The sequence below is a fragment of the Eubalaena glacialis genome, chromosome X (genome assembly GCF_028564815.1).
Source record: "Eubalaena glacialis isolate mEubGla1 chromosome X, mEubGla1.1.hap2.+ XY, whole genome shotgun sequence".
NCBI lineage: Eukaryota > Metazoa > Chordata > Mammalia > Artiodactyla > Balaenidae > Eubalaena > Eubalaena glacialis.
In genome coordinates, this window is record NC_083736.1 from 12,955,073 (window position 1) to 12,971,356 (window position 16,284).

The 16,284-nt window shown below is 45.7% G+C and overlaps 1 protein-coding gene across 1 annotated transcript in view; it reads right to left on the reverse strand.

The window, feature by feature from the left end:
• PIR (pirin) overlaps window positions 1-16,284 on the reverse strand; it is a 105,381-nt gene that overhangs the window by 46,605 nt on the left and 42,492 nt on the right. The window contains exons 4-5 of the mRNA XM_061178824.1: window positions 15,371-15,454; window positions 13,253-13,459 (exon numbers count right to left, since the gene is read on the reverse strand). Of these exons, the coding sequence (XP_061034807.1) occupies window positions 13,253-13,459; window positions 15,371-15,454 (291 nt within the window). The remainder of the gene's footprint in view (window positions 1-13,252; window positions 13,460-15,370; window positions 15,455-16,284) is intronic.

Consider the following 16,284-nt stretch of genomic DNA (forward strand, 5'->3'; position numbering starts at 1 on the left):
CCGAAATTTTTTTGGCATGGGTGAGGGCATCCTAGAATCCCTTAAATCACCCACACAGGAGATCACCTACACTAAAAAAGTTAAAAGCTGCTGCTGGACACAAATCAATCAATCTCTCTCTCTCTCTCTCTCTCTCACACACACACACACACACACACACACCCCTGCCGTGGGTACATGGGAATGAAGTGATCATACACCACGGTCTATGGCACGTGGTCACAGACACCCATGAAAGCCCCTCATTTTGTATTTTTTCTCCATCATCCTCTGCCTCAATCCCATTCCCCCACTGGCTCTCAGTCAAGCATACATAATGAACATTCTTCCAACCTACCCTCTGTATGTTTATTTAGAAAGACAGGTGGCCTTAAAAAATAAAGTGGTATTGTGTGCAAAACTGCTTTCTTGTTCTTATTTATTTCACATTATTTCCTGAGATCTAATAAAACAGCTGTAAGTAAACATAATCCATTCCTTCTAGCAGCTGTACCATATTCCATAATACGTAACCACCATATTATACTTATCTTTTCCCTAAGTGGTCGCCACCTACATCATCTCTGACTCCTTTCTACCACCCATGATGCTGGGATGACCACCATCATATGTCTACTTGGTGAAGCTTTGCTGGAGTAAATATCTATGAGTGGAATGGCTGGGGCATACCCTATATGCAGCACTAGCTTCACTAAGTAATGCCGGCTTGCTCTCCACAAGGAATACAGTTACGCTCACCTGCCACGCAGGAAGTTTCTATTTCCTCCTATCCTTCCCAGCACTTGATAATACCCAACTTCCTGATTTTTGTCAACTTAAAAGGTATCAAGTGGTAGTTTATTAGAGTTCACACTTCTCTGTGTATTGGTCAGAAGAATACCTCTTCATATTCTTCTTAGCCTTCAACAGTTGGGTGGAAGATATTCTAAAGACCTGGTGTCTGGAGTTGCCACCAATACAAGCACCTAAATTTCAAGAAGGCACAAATGTCTCACCTCAGAGGATGGAGGACTATGGATACATGCTTTGTTCTCCCAACTATGTTAATGTTCTGGCCTCACCGCGTACATCGATTTTCTGCAGATGTAACTGCTCTAGGGCTCGGAGATTTGCTTGTACAACAAAATCTCATGGAACCAGGGCTGGTATTGCAATAAATGTGTGTCCTATTATCTTTGGGGATATTTTTTAAGTGAGACAAATGAGAACTGGGGTAGAATGAATTCCAGTTTGGCAGTCCTGATGGAGCCATATCCAGTCCAGGGGAGGCAACCCAGGATACTGCGCTTATAGAGAAAAAGAAAATCCATATTCTACCCAAGCAAAGCAGAATTTAAACTGGGTGAGGACACTTTGGAATTTTATTTAGAATAAAATTTTTAATTATAATTTCTTTTGACTTGGTTTATAAAGGCAACGAGTTTTAGATCAGAACCTTACTTTCTTCTTAGAGATTTGATGATGGAGATCATAGAGATTTGATCTGTTAGAGATCAATCTCTTAGAGATTTGAACTGTTCAAATTTGGGATATTTTAACATTTAGATATTTCTTATGCTATCACTTGGGCTTCTCACACACCTCTCAAACTGGCTGGATATATTTCTGACAGGGAAATAGGATAGGGAGTCCATGTGCAGCCTAGAATATGAATGTTCCTTAGTGTTAATTTAATGAAAATACTCTCTGTAACCATTTCAGAACTTTCTGGTTAGTCAAATTTATCCTAGAGAGCAGAAGTCAAGTTTTGGTGGGAAGAGGTCCAAGCCGATAAATTTCTCCTCTCCTTCCCTGAGGGGGGCAGTCACTGCTAAGTATCAAATCCAATAGGTTAAAAGAATACAGTGGGAGCCTCCAGACCCCTCCCTAATGTCCCCCCAGGAGGCAGCAACGCCAGCTGCTCTTTGCCTTCCTTACTCATCCCTGGGGGCGGAGGGGAGAAGGAAGGATGGGATCCTGTTGGTGAGGGTAATTTGAGGAACTGAACATGCTCAGCTCACACCCTTCTGGGCTTTTTCCTTTTTTCTCTATCGCTTCTTCTGCCATGAGGTAATAAAGCTTCCTCTGAAAAGGATGCTTACGACTGTCCAGCTCTGCCTAGACACGTTTAACGAAGCGGGGGAAGTATTAAGAAGACCCAAAGGTCTCAGACACAAGCCATGCTCGCTTATCCAGATTTTACTGGTAATAAAGATGATATTTGGATCCCCACCTGGCCAACTTCTCTGAGTCTACCTCTCAATTCATTCTGAGCTTGGGAGGGGAAGAAGGATTATATCTTCTGGTCTTCTCCTGCACCTCAACTCCCTACATCTGACTTCTATCCAATTCTAAGTCCCCTGCTGCTTTTGTATGGCTGATGGACTCCGTCGGTTAAAACCTATGAAAACATTTAATCACAGTCACCAGGAACTCTCACTCAAAACTTCTTTTGGACTGATCAGTAACAGATGGCTTTAAATCAGTATCTGATGCTGGGAAAATCCACCAGCCAAGTCTCGGTAGTTACTCAGAGACACTCAAAGTCCCCAAGGCAGACAAAGACGTGGATGGGTACTGACTGTTGACAAGCAGAGCAGCCGCAGCCAGGCATGGAAGCTGCTAGGGAAAAGAATCCAGCCAGGAGGACTCAACTGGCAGAAACTCTAACTGGTGGTGGTGATGGGGCGATGGGGTTGGGGAGGAGGGGCGGTCTACAAGAAAACACTCTGGTGGAGAACGGGTGGAAAGCAACAAAAATCAATGCTAAAGGAACCAAGATGGAGTAGAAAAGGTGTTGGGCTATTTTTCTTCTTCCTTTTCACAGCCCAGCTCTCCCTCTCTCTGGTGGATGGCTTGTTGCAATCAGAGAACAGCAGAAGGGGAAGGGGATGCCAGCATTGCTCCTAGAGCCTAGAAAGGTGAGGAAAACTGACCCAGGCAGGTGTCTGAAGGTGCTGGGAAAGAAGGGCCCTGTTCTGAGTTTCAAAATGGTTGCCTTTAAAAGGAAGCATTTAAATTTCTCCAATTGCTGTTTATAGTTGGACCAGGAAAAGAAAATTTGGGGCCATCATGGTTTCCTTCCATAATGTTAAAAATGATCATCTACATGAAAGCAAAGAGAGCAAGGGGGGCTTCATGAGGGGCTTCAGGTTTCATGAAAAAGAGGCAAGTTATCATTATTTTATTCATCAATGAACCTGGCGCTTAATCAACCCATGTTGCGTTCCAAATGGAACCACTCTAGTCTCCACATGGGTGACCCCTTCAGACAGTGACGTGAGAGCTGTACCTTTGGAATTTTGCACGGTTTTGGTTTGGGTCATGCAGAGAGGGAGAGAAAAGGCAGAGGAGGCAGAAGAGCAATGACACCAGGAGAAACATCATCAGTATATTCATGATTTTTTTAGACACAAGAGAATGAAATTGACAAGTTAAAAAAAAAAGAGAGAGAGAGAGAGAAATTACCAAATTACCACCAAAGTTTTACATGGTAAAGATGATTAACAATTTTCATGCTTAAAACAATGGACATACGTTTTGAAGGCCTCCTAAAAGTATTGAGTTATTCCACTGGACACTCTGACACCTACGAACAGAATCGCTTTCACTCATGCTACCTCCTTCACACTGTCTAGACTCTTTCCATCCTTCTTCGCCAGGCCAGTTTGCTCCTAGATTCGGGCCTGCTTCTCCTGACGCTTCCGGGCTGGGCTGAGCCTCCCATGTGTTCTGCCCTCCCCTAACCCCGCCATGTTTACTAGCCCAGTGACTCAGCAGAGTATACTCGTGTTACCAGCGCATGTGTCTGTTCCTCCGATGGTGCACTTCCAGCTCTCTGACTTTTTTCCTCTTTTTCCCTTACATCTTCACAGAGTCTTGCACATAGGTATCCCTCAGTACACATCTGCTGAGCTCAGCTGAACTACAGTGGCATAAATACCTTCCTGGAAAATCCTCCCAGTTCCCCAATGGCCAGTGTGGGAGTCCTTCCAGGAACGGCTGGCTCTGACAATGCCCTCATCTCGTCTTACTAAGGGTACACGCAGCAGCCTGTGGCCGGCAATGGATGGTGAAAAGGGCTCCCTGCGGTCGAAAGGTCACAACATGCTCCCCCTTTACAGAGTCATCCCCATCCATGATTTAGAGCCCATTAGAGTTGAAAATTTGTAATTCTTATCTCTCTTGGAGTACCTATACCTGACCACAGGAGAATTCTTAATGAAGCGTCAAGTAATCAGAATTCTACCTGACACCAAATTTACTCATCACATTTTAGTGTGAGTTTGGTCAAACTGTTCAAAAGCCACATGATCCCAAAGATTTGTGCTTCGGGCAAAATAAAGTATGGTGTTCGTAGCTCTCAAAAGTGTAGTTCTTTATATGCCAGTGCCAGTTTTTAAAATACCAATATCCACTTCATTTATATCCGCAGGAGCTCAGTTTTTAATGCAATAGGCAAGAGCCTCTGAAGCTCTCTGAAGCTGTCCTGTGTTTTCTCACTGTGGTTAGAAAAAATCTGTTATGTGTTCCTGGGGAAAGACTTCTTATATCCTAAAAGGACAAGCCTCGACAGTCACAGAAGTGATTATAATGATATGTAAAGTGTCCACTCACCTTTACTGAAGGTGATACCTTGCTTTTTATAGCTTTCATTATGCTCTTAGTCTAAATCCGCTGCTAATTTGTAACCCTGATTAGTAATGGCCAACAATGTATGAATGACTCGGGATGTAACTTCTGGTTTAAAAGTGCACTTATCCAGTCTTCATTTACTGGCAGAAGAGGGCTCGTCGACCCCACTGGAATGTTCTTCCTAGGTGATTAGGTCGGCAGGGACATCTTGAAGGAATAAGAACATCTGGCACCCTTCGTGCGCACCAAGAATGGTATTTCTGGGGTGAGCAGGCTGCCCTGGGCAAGAGCAGCCTTCTGTAGAGCTGATGTGAGCAGATCCTGACCACTGTTTATTTGAACATTCCTAACTGCAAATGAAGTGCCAACTACGGCTCCCAACTCAGGACAAGGACAAGCTCTTTGGTGTCTTCCTATTTAGTGCACAAGACTAAGAGACCTAACTGTGCCTGGTCTCACACTCAATCAGAACCAAGATTTGCACTTGTCTGTGCAACGAGGCTGATCATTCGCTCCGGCTACCCAGCCTGTGATGGGGCGGGTCCTATAGAATGAACTGCTTTGTGAAATTCGAGATGAGACAGGGCTGCACACAGCACCCCACCTGAACTTACCCTCAAACTATGCTACTGAAAAACCCTGGGAGAGAGAGGGATGTAGGACTTTATATACAACCAAGGTCAGCCTTAGGTAAAATCCAGGAGTAGACAAACTTGGCCTTGGGTCTCCCTCCTCCCCAGTACTCTGCATCATCTCCTTTTACGCTGTCACAGCCCCACTAGCATCTGGTTGCTTCTGCTTGCCTACGCAGCCCCCCATCATGATCCCCAAAGAGCCAGTGCACCCCTACTACCCAAGCCTTTTGTATAAGCCATTACAACACATGACCCCTGTCCCCATCTCTCTTCTTTGTTTCCTTTCCTACGTCCATCCACACAAGGAAAATTACTTCTCCATCTTCCGGACCACCACGGAAGTTTTACACAACCGCTGTTTTAGCATTTCTTGTATCACATGATACTTCTAATGTTGGCCCGTTTCTCCCCGCCCCCACCCGCCCCCGGCTAGACTGTGACCTTATTTGAGGACAGAGGCTGTATTTTATTCACATCGTATCTCTAGGGCTCTGCCCACTGTACCCACAGCAAGTATCTAATGACTGAATGAAAAGAGCTCACAGAGAAATTGGACGCGTGAATCAAATGATAATTGTCAGTCCAAAGATCTCATGGATGGTGAAGACAGGATGGCTTTGTGGATCTAGGGCAGCTGAGAAGGCTTCACTAAAGAGAGGGGACTGGGTTGGACCTTGGTGATGACTAGCAAGGAGACGCAGATGGTGAATTCCTCGGCTCCACATTTCTACAGGACTTCGCACTGGACAATAACTTTTCCTCCAACTGCTCTGTTTCCCTCTTGCCCTGTGTCAGAGGGAGACCAGCAGGCTCTCTGCCTTGTGTGATATTCCCTTTCCTCTCTCCCCACACCCACCCATTAAAATACATTTATTTAAAATCTGAAAAGGGAAATTCAGCCTGAATTCGTTTGGGTGATTGTGAATTTCTTAGGAGGGACTTTTTTAAAGCATTCCTCATAGCATTTAATTAAACATGGACCATAAAAGAAAAATCAATGGAAATAAAACCCAGTGGAAAATGACGCTGTTGTCAGAAAGAAAGATAAAATTGCATCATTAAAAATCTTGAATTCCTAAAATGATCAAATTATATTAGGTTTCCAGAAACTGCCTCTTAGAGACAATGGCCATCCATTAAAAAAATATTTAGTATTTAATATAACATTGAATACTACAGTATTTTTCTAAGCTCTTTTATATTTGTACCTATTTTTCTTACACTGAAAAATCTTGATTCCTAAAAATGTTAACAAACTTACTCATTTGTTTTATTTCATAATATGTACAAAACTGTTTTAAAATTGTAATGCCAACATTAACAATACAAACACAAAATGAAGTTTAAAATTTTATGTTTTTGCCTTTAGAATATATCCCACTCAAACTGTACAGTCAGAGAACTATGTTTAAAAGCCCTTAAAATGAATATTTTCTCTGTGTGGTTATGTTGCTGAGATCTTTACACAAATTTTTAAGTTCTTAATTTGTTTCCGTTCGGTTTTCATTTTAAGGTTTGGGGGTTCTTTTCCTTTTCTGGTTTTAAATATGTAAACATTTACATCTTTCAAAATTAAAAATAAGAAGACATAGTGAGAGAAGTCCCAGGTCCATCCTTATCCCCCTCCATCCCGAAGGGAATGTTTTTTTAAATATCCAGTTTTAAATCTATCACAGAGCGCTCTGATTTATAAATAAAAACAATTAACAGAGAGGCCTTTGGAAGAGAGGATTCCTTTCTGACCAGGTGCTGTTTTCCCCCGCTTGCTCTCGGGGCCAGCTGAAGCCTGTTACCCGAGCTCCCTTTGTCAGAAACCCACGGCTCCACTCGCAACCTCTGCCACTGGGAGACTAGCCATTATTCTTTTTCGAGCTAGACTCATGAACCTGCTGGAATACTTCAAAGGAAAAACAAGTGCCTGCGCTACCTGCTTTCAAGATTTATTGTTTTTTAAATGCTACCTTGAGAAGTTGTTCTTCTGGGCTTGGGAAGGAAAGAGAGGCCTCCTGTGGGAGGGGGCCAGCTTTCCCCACATCCCCAAGTGAACAGAAGCCAGCTCAGAAAGGCCAGGGAAATGGCAGGGGGAGCGGGGGAGCTGAGAATCTGGGGCCAACTGTAAAGTCGGCAAGGTCCAGTTCACATTGCCAGATCCAATTTTAAAAAATTCAAATTGCCCCTGAAAGAGCAAAATGGGTGCAATGTAAAAATGTTCTAAGTTCACTGTCCAGTGTTATTGCCAAAAACCCACTGCCATTTGGACATGCTATAAGAGCATTTCCTCGAAAGCCACATAAACTTCATATTTTTTAATCAAATTAAGGTAGGGCGATACTGACAAAATTCTATATTGATGATAAAGTGTTTCAAATAACATTCTGCCCTTGGAGTTTCCCGGATGAAAACAAAAGCTGGGAAATGTGGTACAGGCAGCTGTTTCTCTAGTTCTGGTGTAGGAAAAGGCGTGTGTGGGTACCAACGGCCTGCCACAGCCTGGAGACACCCCCAGCTCTCCGAATCGGAGGTGACAATCACAGGCTTGGCTACAAATCACATGCTAGCCTACAACCAACACAGGCTGATTAGTGGGCACGTTGGGTTTTGGCGCAAGGCACACGAGGTCTCCCAATGCCTGCTGGAGCTAAATCGGGGCCAAGAAGGGGAACGGCCCACAGGGACGCATTGAAAACCAATATGTCCGCTACTACAGATCAAGCCACGCCCTGAAACCCACAGGAAAGATGCTACCAAAGACAAGGAGACACCTGTCTGTGGACCCCCAAAGGGAACCACGAACCTCCAAACCTCTGCTCAGTGATTGGTGTCACTGCTTGAATTTAAGAAACCTGCAAGGAACAATCTGGGTCTTGCAAAACAGCTTAGTATTCATATTTAAAGAAAAAAAATCAATCTGGTTTTTATTTCCCTGCTTCCGAATCCCTTGAATAGTTTATTTCATTTGAAAATGGAAATTAGCTAATTTCATTGTTCTCTCAACTTTTTAGTTAGCTTGTATTAAGCTTATTGCAGTCATTCTTAATCCCTATATTGTCGATCTTATTACTTCACCCTACTTTCTCTTATTCCAGCATTCATTTACATTCTAACGATTTCACTTATCCACCCAGCAAATGTTTACTGATTGCCTTGTATGTATCAGCCACTGTTTCAGGTGCTGGGGGCACAGTGGTAAACAAGATCTGAGCAAATTACATGAGACGCTTGGCAAACTCTTTTGGAAAGTGAATTTTTAAAATTTTGGTTATCCAATACATCAGAAGGAAGCTTCTTCTTGTTATGACTGTGGGACACATGAACACTGCACAAAGCTTCTGCAAAGAAGTAAAAGTAGGACTTCCCTGGTGGCGCAGTGGTTAAGAATCCGCCTGCCAATGCAGGGGACACGGGTTCGAGCCCTGGTCTGGGAAGATCCCACATGCCACGGAGCAACTAAGCCCGTGCGCCACAACTACTGAGCCTGTGCGCTAGAGCCTGAGGCCACAACTACTGAGCCCACGTGCCACAACTACTAAGCCCACGTGCTACAACTACTGAAGCCGGTGTGCCTAGCGCCCGTGCTCCGCAACAAGAGAAGCCACCGCAATGAGAAGCCCATGCACCGCAACGAAGAGTAGCCCCCGCTCACCAAAACTAGAGAAAGCCCGCGCGCAGCAACGAAGACCCAATGCAGCCAAAAATAAAATAAATAAAATAATTTTAAAAAAAAAAGTAAAAGTAGCAACCACTTATAGAGGGCTTACTCGACGCCAGGGATTGTTCTAAGTTCTTTACCCATACTAACCAAGTTAATCCTCCCAATGACCCTCTGGGTCATTATAATTATCTCCATTTTACAGATGAGAAAACTGAGGCCCAGCAAGCTTACATGAGTTCTCTAAAGGCAGTCAGTGGTAGAGCTGGCCTTGAACTCAGCAGTCTGGCTCAAGATAGCCTTTTTCTGACCCCGGTGGGGCTGAGGCCTCCTTAAGGTTTGCTTCTGACATAATGTAATTTAAAACAGCAGGAGGCAAGAAGAGGCGTTTGTTGGGAAAAGAATCATGTTGCAGAGAGAACTGGCAATAAATATTCCTGATTGGCTGCCTGATAAGGATGGAATGGGGTTTGGAGAATTTCATACTCTCATGAAATAAACATGTGATTTTTGACCTTCCAGAAGTGACAGAAACTATTCAAAGTATCCCATTTTTATCTTTTCCCCCTTTCAGCCTTCACTTTAGACTGTGCTGTCCTGGCGGAATCTTGCTCACAATTGGCTGTGGCTTCCCAAGGGCTAAAGAAATGCCCAGACACATAACCTGGGAAACAGGGACACATCTACCTTTGGGAACATCAAAGGTCAGTCGTGCTGCTTGCAAAAGCTTATAGCGTTCTGCACAAAACCCCCCTCACTGCAGAAAGGTTGAAGATTTGCCAAAAGCCACAGAATTGGACCTTAACATCTCCTATAGGTACCTAATCAAACTGGCCCTCCTGATAAGTAAACTCCCACGTCTTGAATCCCAGGAACATTACACAGATTACAAACCGCGGTCCCCAGACCACAGCAACATCATCACCTGGGAGCCGGATAGAAATGGAGACCCTCAGGCCTCACCCAGACCTGCTGGATCAGAATCTGCATTTTAACAAGAGCCCCAAGTAATCCATGTGAATATTAAAACTGGAGAAGCGCTGGAATGGTCACTAATTCCATTTTCTAGCTATTTAAGGCGCTGGGAGGGGAGCTGTTGGTGACTATTGGTTATAAACACATCAATCTCTTGAAAGGTATATTCTCAGCCTCACCTCGTGATTTAACTTGAAACTATCTTCCTGATGCAATACAATCTTCAGTTCGTTTTTATGGTAGATCTAGACTTTTTACAATCCAATCATTCCTGTGTGAGCAGATATTAAGGCTTCAGATGTGCAAAACTACGTTTCTTATGAGACTCAGAAAGAAATGGTCAAGAGCCCCCCATGTGTACAATGACTCACACTGGTGTCCTTTCTTCAGAGCAGGTTAATTACCTTTCCCAAATCCCAGCAAGTCCCTTTAGCATAGACCACAAACATAAATCTCAGCCCAGCTCCTGCCCAAGTTAACACAAAGTAATCAAAATAATAATAATAACAGCTACCATTCGTGTGGTGCTTACAACACATCTGATGCTGTTTTGACAACTTAAAGTGTAAAAAAAAATCACTTAATCCTCACAGCAACCGTATTTTACACATGAGGACAATGAAGCACAGAGAGGTTCAATGGTCTGCCCGAAGCCACACAGCTAGTTCACGGTGGGGATTCTAATCCAGGCCAGCTGTCTCCAGAGTCCACACTGGTAACCACAGCACCACATGGCCTCTCAGAGTCCAAATTAATGCTGCCCAGGCTTCCAAGAGTCCCTTATTCAAATGCTCTCATAATAAAGACTGATCGGGCTTCCCTGGTGGCGCAGTGGTTAAGAATCTGCCTGCCAGTGCAGGAGACACGGGTTCGAGCCCTGGTCCGGGAAGATCCCACAGGCCGCGGAGCAACTGGGCCCGCGCGCCACGACTACTGAGCCTGCGCTCTAGAGCCTGTGAACCACAACTTCTGAGCCCACATGCCACAACTACTGAAGCCTGCCCGCCTAGAGCCCGAGCTCCGCAACAAGAGAAGCCACCGCAATGAGAAGCCCGTGCACCACAACGAAGAGTAGCCCCCGCTCGCCGCGACTAGAGAAAAGCCCGCGTGCAGCAGCGAAGACCCAATGCAGCCAAAAGTAAATATAATTAATTAATTAATTAAAAAATAAAGACCGATCACTTATTTAGGAGAATGTAATTCACTTCAGAGGTCTTAGTTGACAAAAAGAGAAGGAGAGGCTGGCAGCTACTAAGACATTATTTCACTAAGTTAAAACATTATTACGTCTGGTTTCTAATTCTTAGTTGGGATTGCAAGAGCACGTGGTCTGCTGCTTGGAAGTGCTTTAAAATGTCCTTCTGCCTGTAATTGGTACCAGCTCTGACATTAAAACTGCACTGTATTTTCTATAAATGAGAAGCAGTTGTAAATGTTAAGGATTCATGATATTGCTGGCTTTGATTATGCATTAAATCAGTGGTCTAATTTCTCTTTTTAGCTGCAGATAACTCTTTTTGTAAGTGAAATCTTAAAGACAATACCAATACATGTGACTGGGTAAAGCCTTGGGCTTTGGTTGAAGTGGAGAGAAGGAAATCTCTTGACCTTTACCATCTGCCTCAGTATCCCAAGAAGGCCCGTCCCTAGAGCCCTAGAGTCCTGAAAACACAGAATGAAAAACGCCATGGGCAACACAGTGAGCCGCCTCTCCTCTGCACCAATTCAGCTCTCCTTAGACCCTCCCTGCCTGACTCTATACACACGGTGAGGTCCTCTGCCTTATACCTGAAAGACCTCACAGGACCTGTCTTCTCCCCTGTGAAGCTGAAGAGAAGGAAACTTGACGCACAGTTGAAAAGCGCACTGCCCAATGCTTGGCAAAACACGAATGGGTCACAGAAACACAATGAAGGGTGACGTTTCCAACTGCAAAGTAACGTGGAGGCCTGCCAGGGCGTAGATAGCAGTCAGCTATATATGCTTATTAGGGAGTGAATTTTGATATTTTTTTCTTCCATCGCTTCTGTTTGCACTGGAAGCAAAGCAGAATAACACACACTCCTAGGCACAGTACAGGAAAAGAACTGCGGGTTACGGTGCAGGAAATACAAAAACCAGTTAAGTCCTAACCAGTAATCATGACCAACCTCTTAACCATGAAATGCATCCCACTGCCTGGCCATCATCCCTGTGGGTGCATATAAACAAAATTTAAATTTACATAAATTAGTATTTAAAATAGTTTTAAGTGCTGTTTGCACGAAGAGAATGGCAAAGTGGTTCCCAATATATTGATACCATTCAACAACAGGTAACAGACAACAGGTAGCACGTGTGGAACTGGAGGTGGGGGGGCCCTCCCAGATCCCCCCTTCCCATCCCTTTTAACCATTTCCTTGCCATCCACCCCAAACTCAATGGCCATAAGTAATGGCTTGGGGTATGGGAGTACGAAAGCCCAGCTCCCTTGCCTGGGGTGGGTCGGGACAACTCAGAGGCAGATTGATCCTCCCGAGTCCCCGTCCTCTTTTGGACTTTGCCTGAGATGACACCCTTGCTTGGCTACCTTCCCTGCCCTGTCTGGGTTCCTTTTGCTGTGCCCCTAGGGACACTTCCTTTTCCTGCGCCCCTCGGGACACTTCCTTTAAAACCACTCGCACAGGAGTGCCCTTCTCTGGGTCTGCCACTGGGAAATCCCGCCTAAGAGACCACACTACCGAGCTCACTACCAGGAACCTGGGCTCCAGGCAAGCAGTTCTGGTGTGCAATTAACACAGTACTGGCCATACCCTTTTCCTACCAAAATCTGTTCACAAAGTTTAGCCAAAATTGATCTTATTTGATTAAAAGGTGGGACCTGGAACCGAAATATCATCAAGTCTCAGTTAGGAAGAATGTACAGGGCGTGGCGTGTATGGATTAAATGCATGTTCAAGTTAATTTTTTTAAAAACCTTTCTATGATGTAGTAGTGTGCTGTCCTTACTAAGCTGAGCATAAATAATTTAAATCAATCTTCGGGGAGTGGAGTCAGTTTTGGTTTTTGTTTCTTAAACGAGGCACTCTAAAACTGCACTATAAACAAAAGGAAATAGGCTCAATCTGCACACATATTAAGATGAATCTTGAAAACTGCTTTTTTACCAAATTCTTTACATGAGCTTGCTTTCCTGTAATCTTCCTAACTCTAAAGGTTTGCACGTGGCAAAAACAATTCTGGGTTCCCTTAGGTTGCATTTATTTTGACACCTTTGAAGCAAGTCCATCCCATGGGACTTGAACCGTGACAAACCCGGTGAGAGTTGTCGACCCAGAGGGGGCCAGCCTCGTGCTGCTGCATACCTCAGCTTTCACAAACACACCACAGCGCGGCTTACCTTGACTCCCAGGGCTTCTCCAGAAATGACAGCAACGGTCACGCCCTCCTTACTGGGTTTAGGGATTTCGTTGCTTTTCAGTTCCTGGTACCGAGGCTCCACCATCTTCTGTGGGCTCCTCAAATTAACCCACAGTTGTAGGCCGTGGACTGGCTCCTCTGAGCAAGGCATCTCGGCGTGCACGATGCCCCGGCCCGCGGTCATCCACTGCAAACACCAGACCGATAAGAAGGAAGTGTGACCCGCCCTCTAATGAGTCCACAGGTGGGATGATTACCACCTGGTAACTAAGTCAGGCACCTTACAAGTGCTGCTTTCCGAGGAATAACAAAACGACAGAGACAACTGCTGGGGCCCTTTCCAGTTTTCCAAACATGTCCCATGCTTCCACGTGTGCGATCAAATCATCAGCTCTGGAATTCACACAAACGGAAGAACGCCCTCTTTGGCATCCCTGAGTCTTAGATTGCGCCCCTAGATGGGGAGTTGCGGGCAGAGAGTAAACTGAGAAGTGCTCTCGGGAGACGCATCTTAACAAGTGAAGAAAGCAGGACTGGGCAGGGGGAGAAGCCAATCACCAATGCAGTTATTATACAACGGAGGCCTTAGCCGAGCCAACAGGGAGCTCTGGAGTCGGATGAAACTTCAGAATTGTCCCAAATTGAGGCTTTCCTATCCCCACATCAGCAAACCCTTGACTGTGGGCCACCCTGCAGTAGCGAGCACAACCTTGGGAGAGGCAGTTCCCGGGGCAGAGGGCAGCGCCCAGGGCGGGATGCAGCTGAGAGCCATCAACAGCCGGTATTCGCAGCAGCTGGAGGACACGAGGTGGGCCTACAGGTACCCGTGGAGGCCCACGGGACCCACCACACCATAGGCGGCTGACTTCAACAGTGGGAACGGAGCCCTCACCGTTTGGAGGAAGTTACTGCCTCCGCTGTTGTGCAGACTTTTCAAGCGTTCACTTATTTCTTTACTAAGAGCACATGAGGGGCCAGCCCCAGATGCCAACCTTGGGATCTGGGGATAAAGGGATAGAACGCGATAGGTAGGTTTCTTGCCCGTCTCAGCTTGGCTTCTCCCACAGAAGATCCTGAGACAAGGGCTCGAGTGCAGGGAGTATATCTGGAAAGTGGTACAGAAAGCACAAGTAGGGAAGAGTAGGAAGGGTGAGCCAGGCAAGGGAGAAAGCCACAAAGGGGGGTTAACGAGCAGGTTACACCTGTGGGCACCTGGGGCTCAATCCCACTGGGAACCATGCCGAGGCACATTAGAATTGATGCATGGAGGGTGGAAGAATCCACTTCCGGAGTCACAAGCAGTCAAAGCTACACTTTACATTCTGCTCCGGGGACAGGTTACTGTTGACTTTTGGCCACGACTCTTTGCCCTTTTGCTTTTCTGCCTCTCAATCTCCTGTTCACTGAAACACCACGATTCAAATATTTGCAGATGTCATCCCCCAAAATATGTAAATGATCCCAGAAAGTACCTGTATAGAGTCCACACTTATAAAAACTGGCAAAGATGACCCAAGCACTTCCTGGGGATTTTAACTGTAACACGTCTCAGACAGGACTAGGATGGTGGCCGGGTTTGGGTCATGCTCTTTAAGTGACAACACCTACCCCTGCAAATGGACTGGAAGATAAATAGAAAATTGTCTCAAAGGCAGCAGAGAGATCTAGAAAGATGAGGACGGAAACTGGCACAGTGAATGTGGCAGCAACTGGGACATCATGAGTGACCGTGACCTGAACAGCTTCAGGAAAGGTTTGGGGGGCAGTGCTGAGAGGCCAACCCTGATTTCAGTGAGTGGAGGATGGGACGGAAGAGAAGGAAGCCGAGACAGTGACTTGTGATTACTCTTTTCAGAAACATCAGGAAAAGCCCTACGTGGGAGCTAAAAACTGATTGTGAGGGCCAAGGGAAGCATGAGAGAGGAATACAAGGGACCCGTGCAGGTTTCCAGGCGGAGTGCAAGAAGCCAAAGAAAGGGACAAGTCCAAGATGTAACAGACAGAGCAGGGGATGCGGGAAGCTACCAGAAGTGGGTGGGACGGAGCAGCCACACCCAAAGACTATGAAACCATCAGCCATTCCTCATCTGGGCCATACCTGCAGGTCTCCTGGGTTCAACTGACCAGTGTGTCCACAGAAGTCTTCATGGGCCATGCTGCCCCCTTCCAGGAGGTAAGATACCTTTGAAAAAAAAAAAAAAAACAGAAGAAAAAGTAGGTGTTGGAGGGCTGTGAAGAGTTGTTCACTTTTTCCACTGAAAATGTGCTGACCACAGTGTCAGGAGCAACTAAGATGGTTGAGCGAGCTGAGGGGATGAACCTCAGTGACAGGGCCATGCTAGCCCGGGCAACATCTTGGAGAGAATTTCAAGTGGGAGCCCCTTCCTCCGGGCAGATGCAGCCCTGAGCAAGCAGAGCTCCCAGCTGGGTGAGAGGGGCCGCCACTCATACCCTCAGCCCGCCGGGCCGAGGCCCTGCCACGGTGGGTCCCAGAGCCCAGGGTGAAAGAGAGGCAGCTCCTGTTGAAACAGCAGGAGCCTTGTTACCAAGGCCACGTTCACCCAGGTGTGTGGGACGGCAGATCTCAGGCCTCCACACCTTCCTCTACAGGCTGATGGGAGAAATCCAAAGGACGTGTCTTTCCAACACCAGGCACACACACCCATGAGGTGCTCAATAAATGCTGGCGAGATATGGCAAATGAATTCATAGAAATTAAAGTCAACTTTTCCAGAGGCAACTCCGTACTAAATCTAAAAGCATTGTACGTGTTGAAATTCTGTGTTGTCCGTCACGGTAGCCACTAGCCACAAGTGGCTACGTTTAAAATAATTAAACAAAATTAAAAATTCAGCTGCACTAGTCACATTTCGCAGGTTCAACAGCCCCATGTGCCTAGTGGCCACCACAGTGAACAGCGCAGATTATAACGCATTTCCATCTTTAAAGAAAGTTCTATTTGACGACACTGATCTTGGTAAATAAATCTGAGTATCGGCAGCCATCTATGGT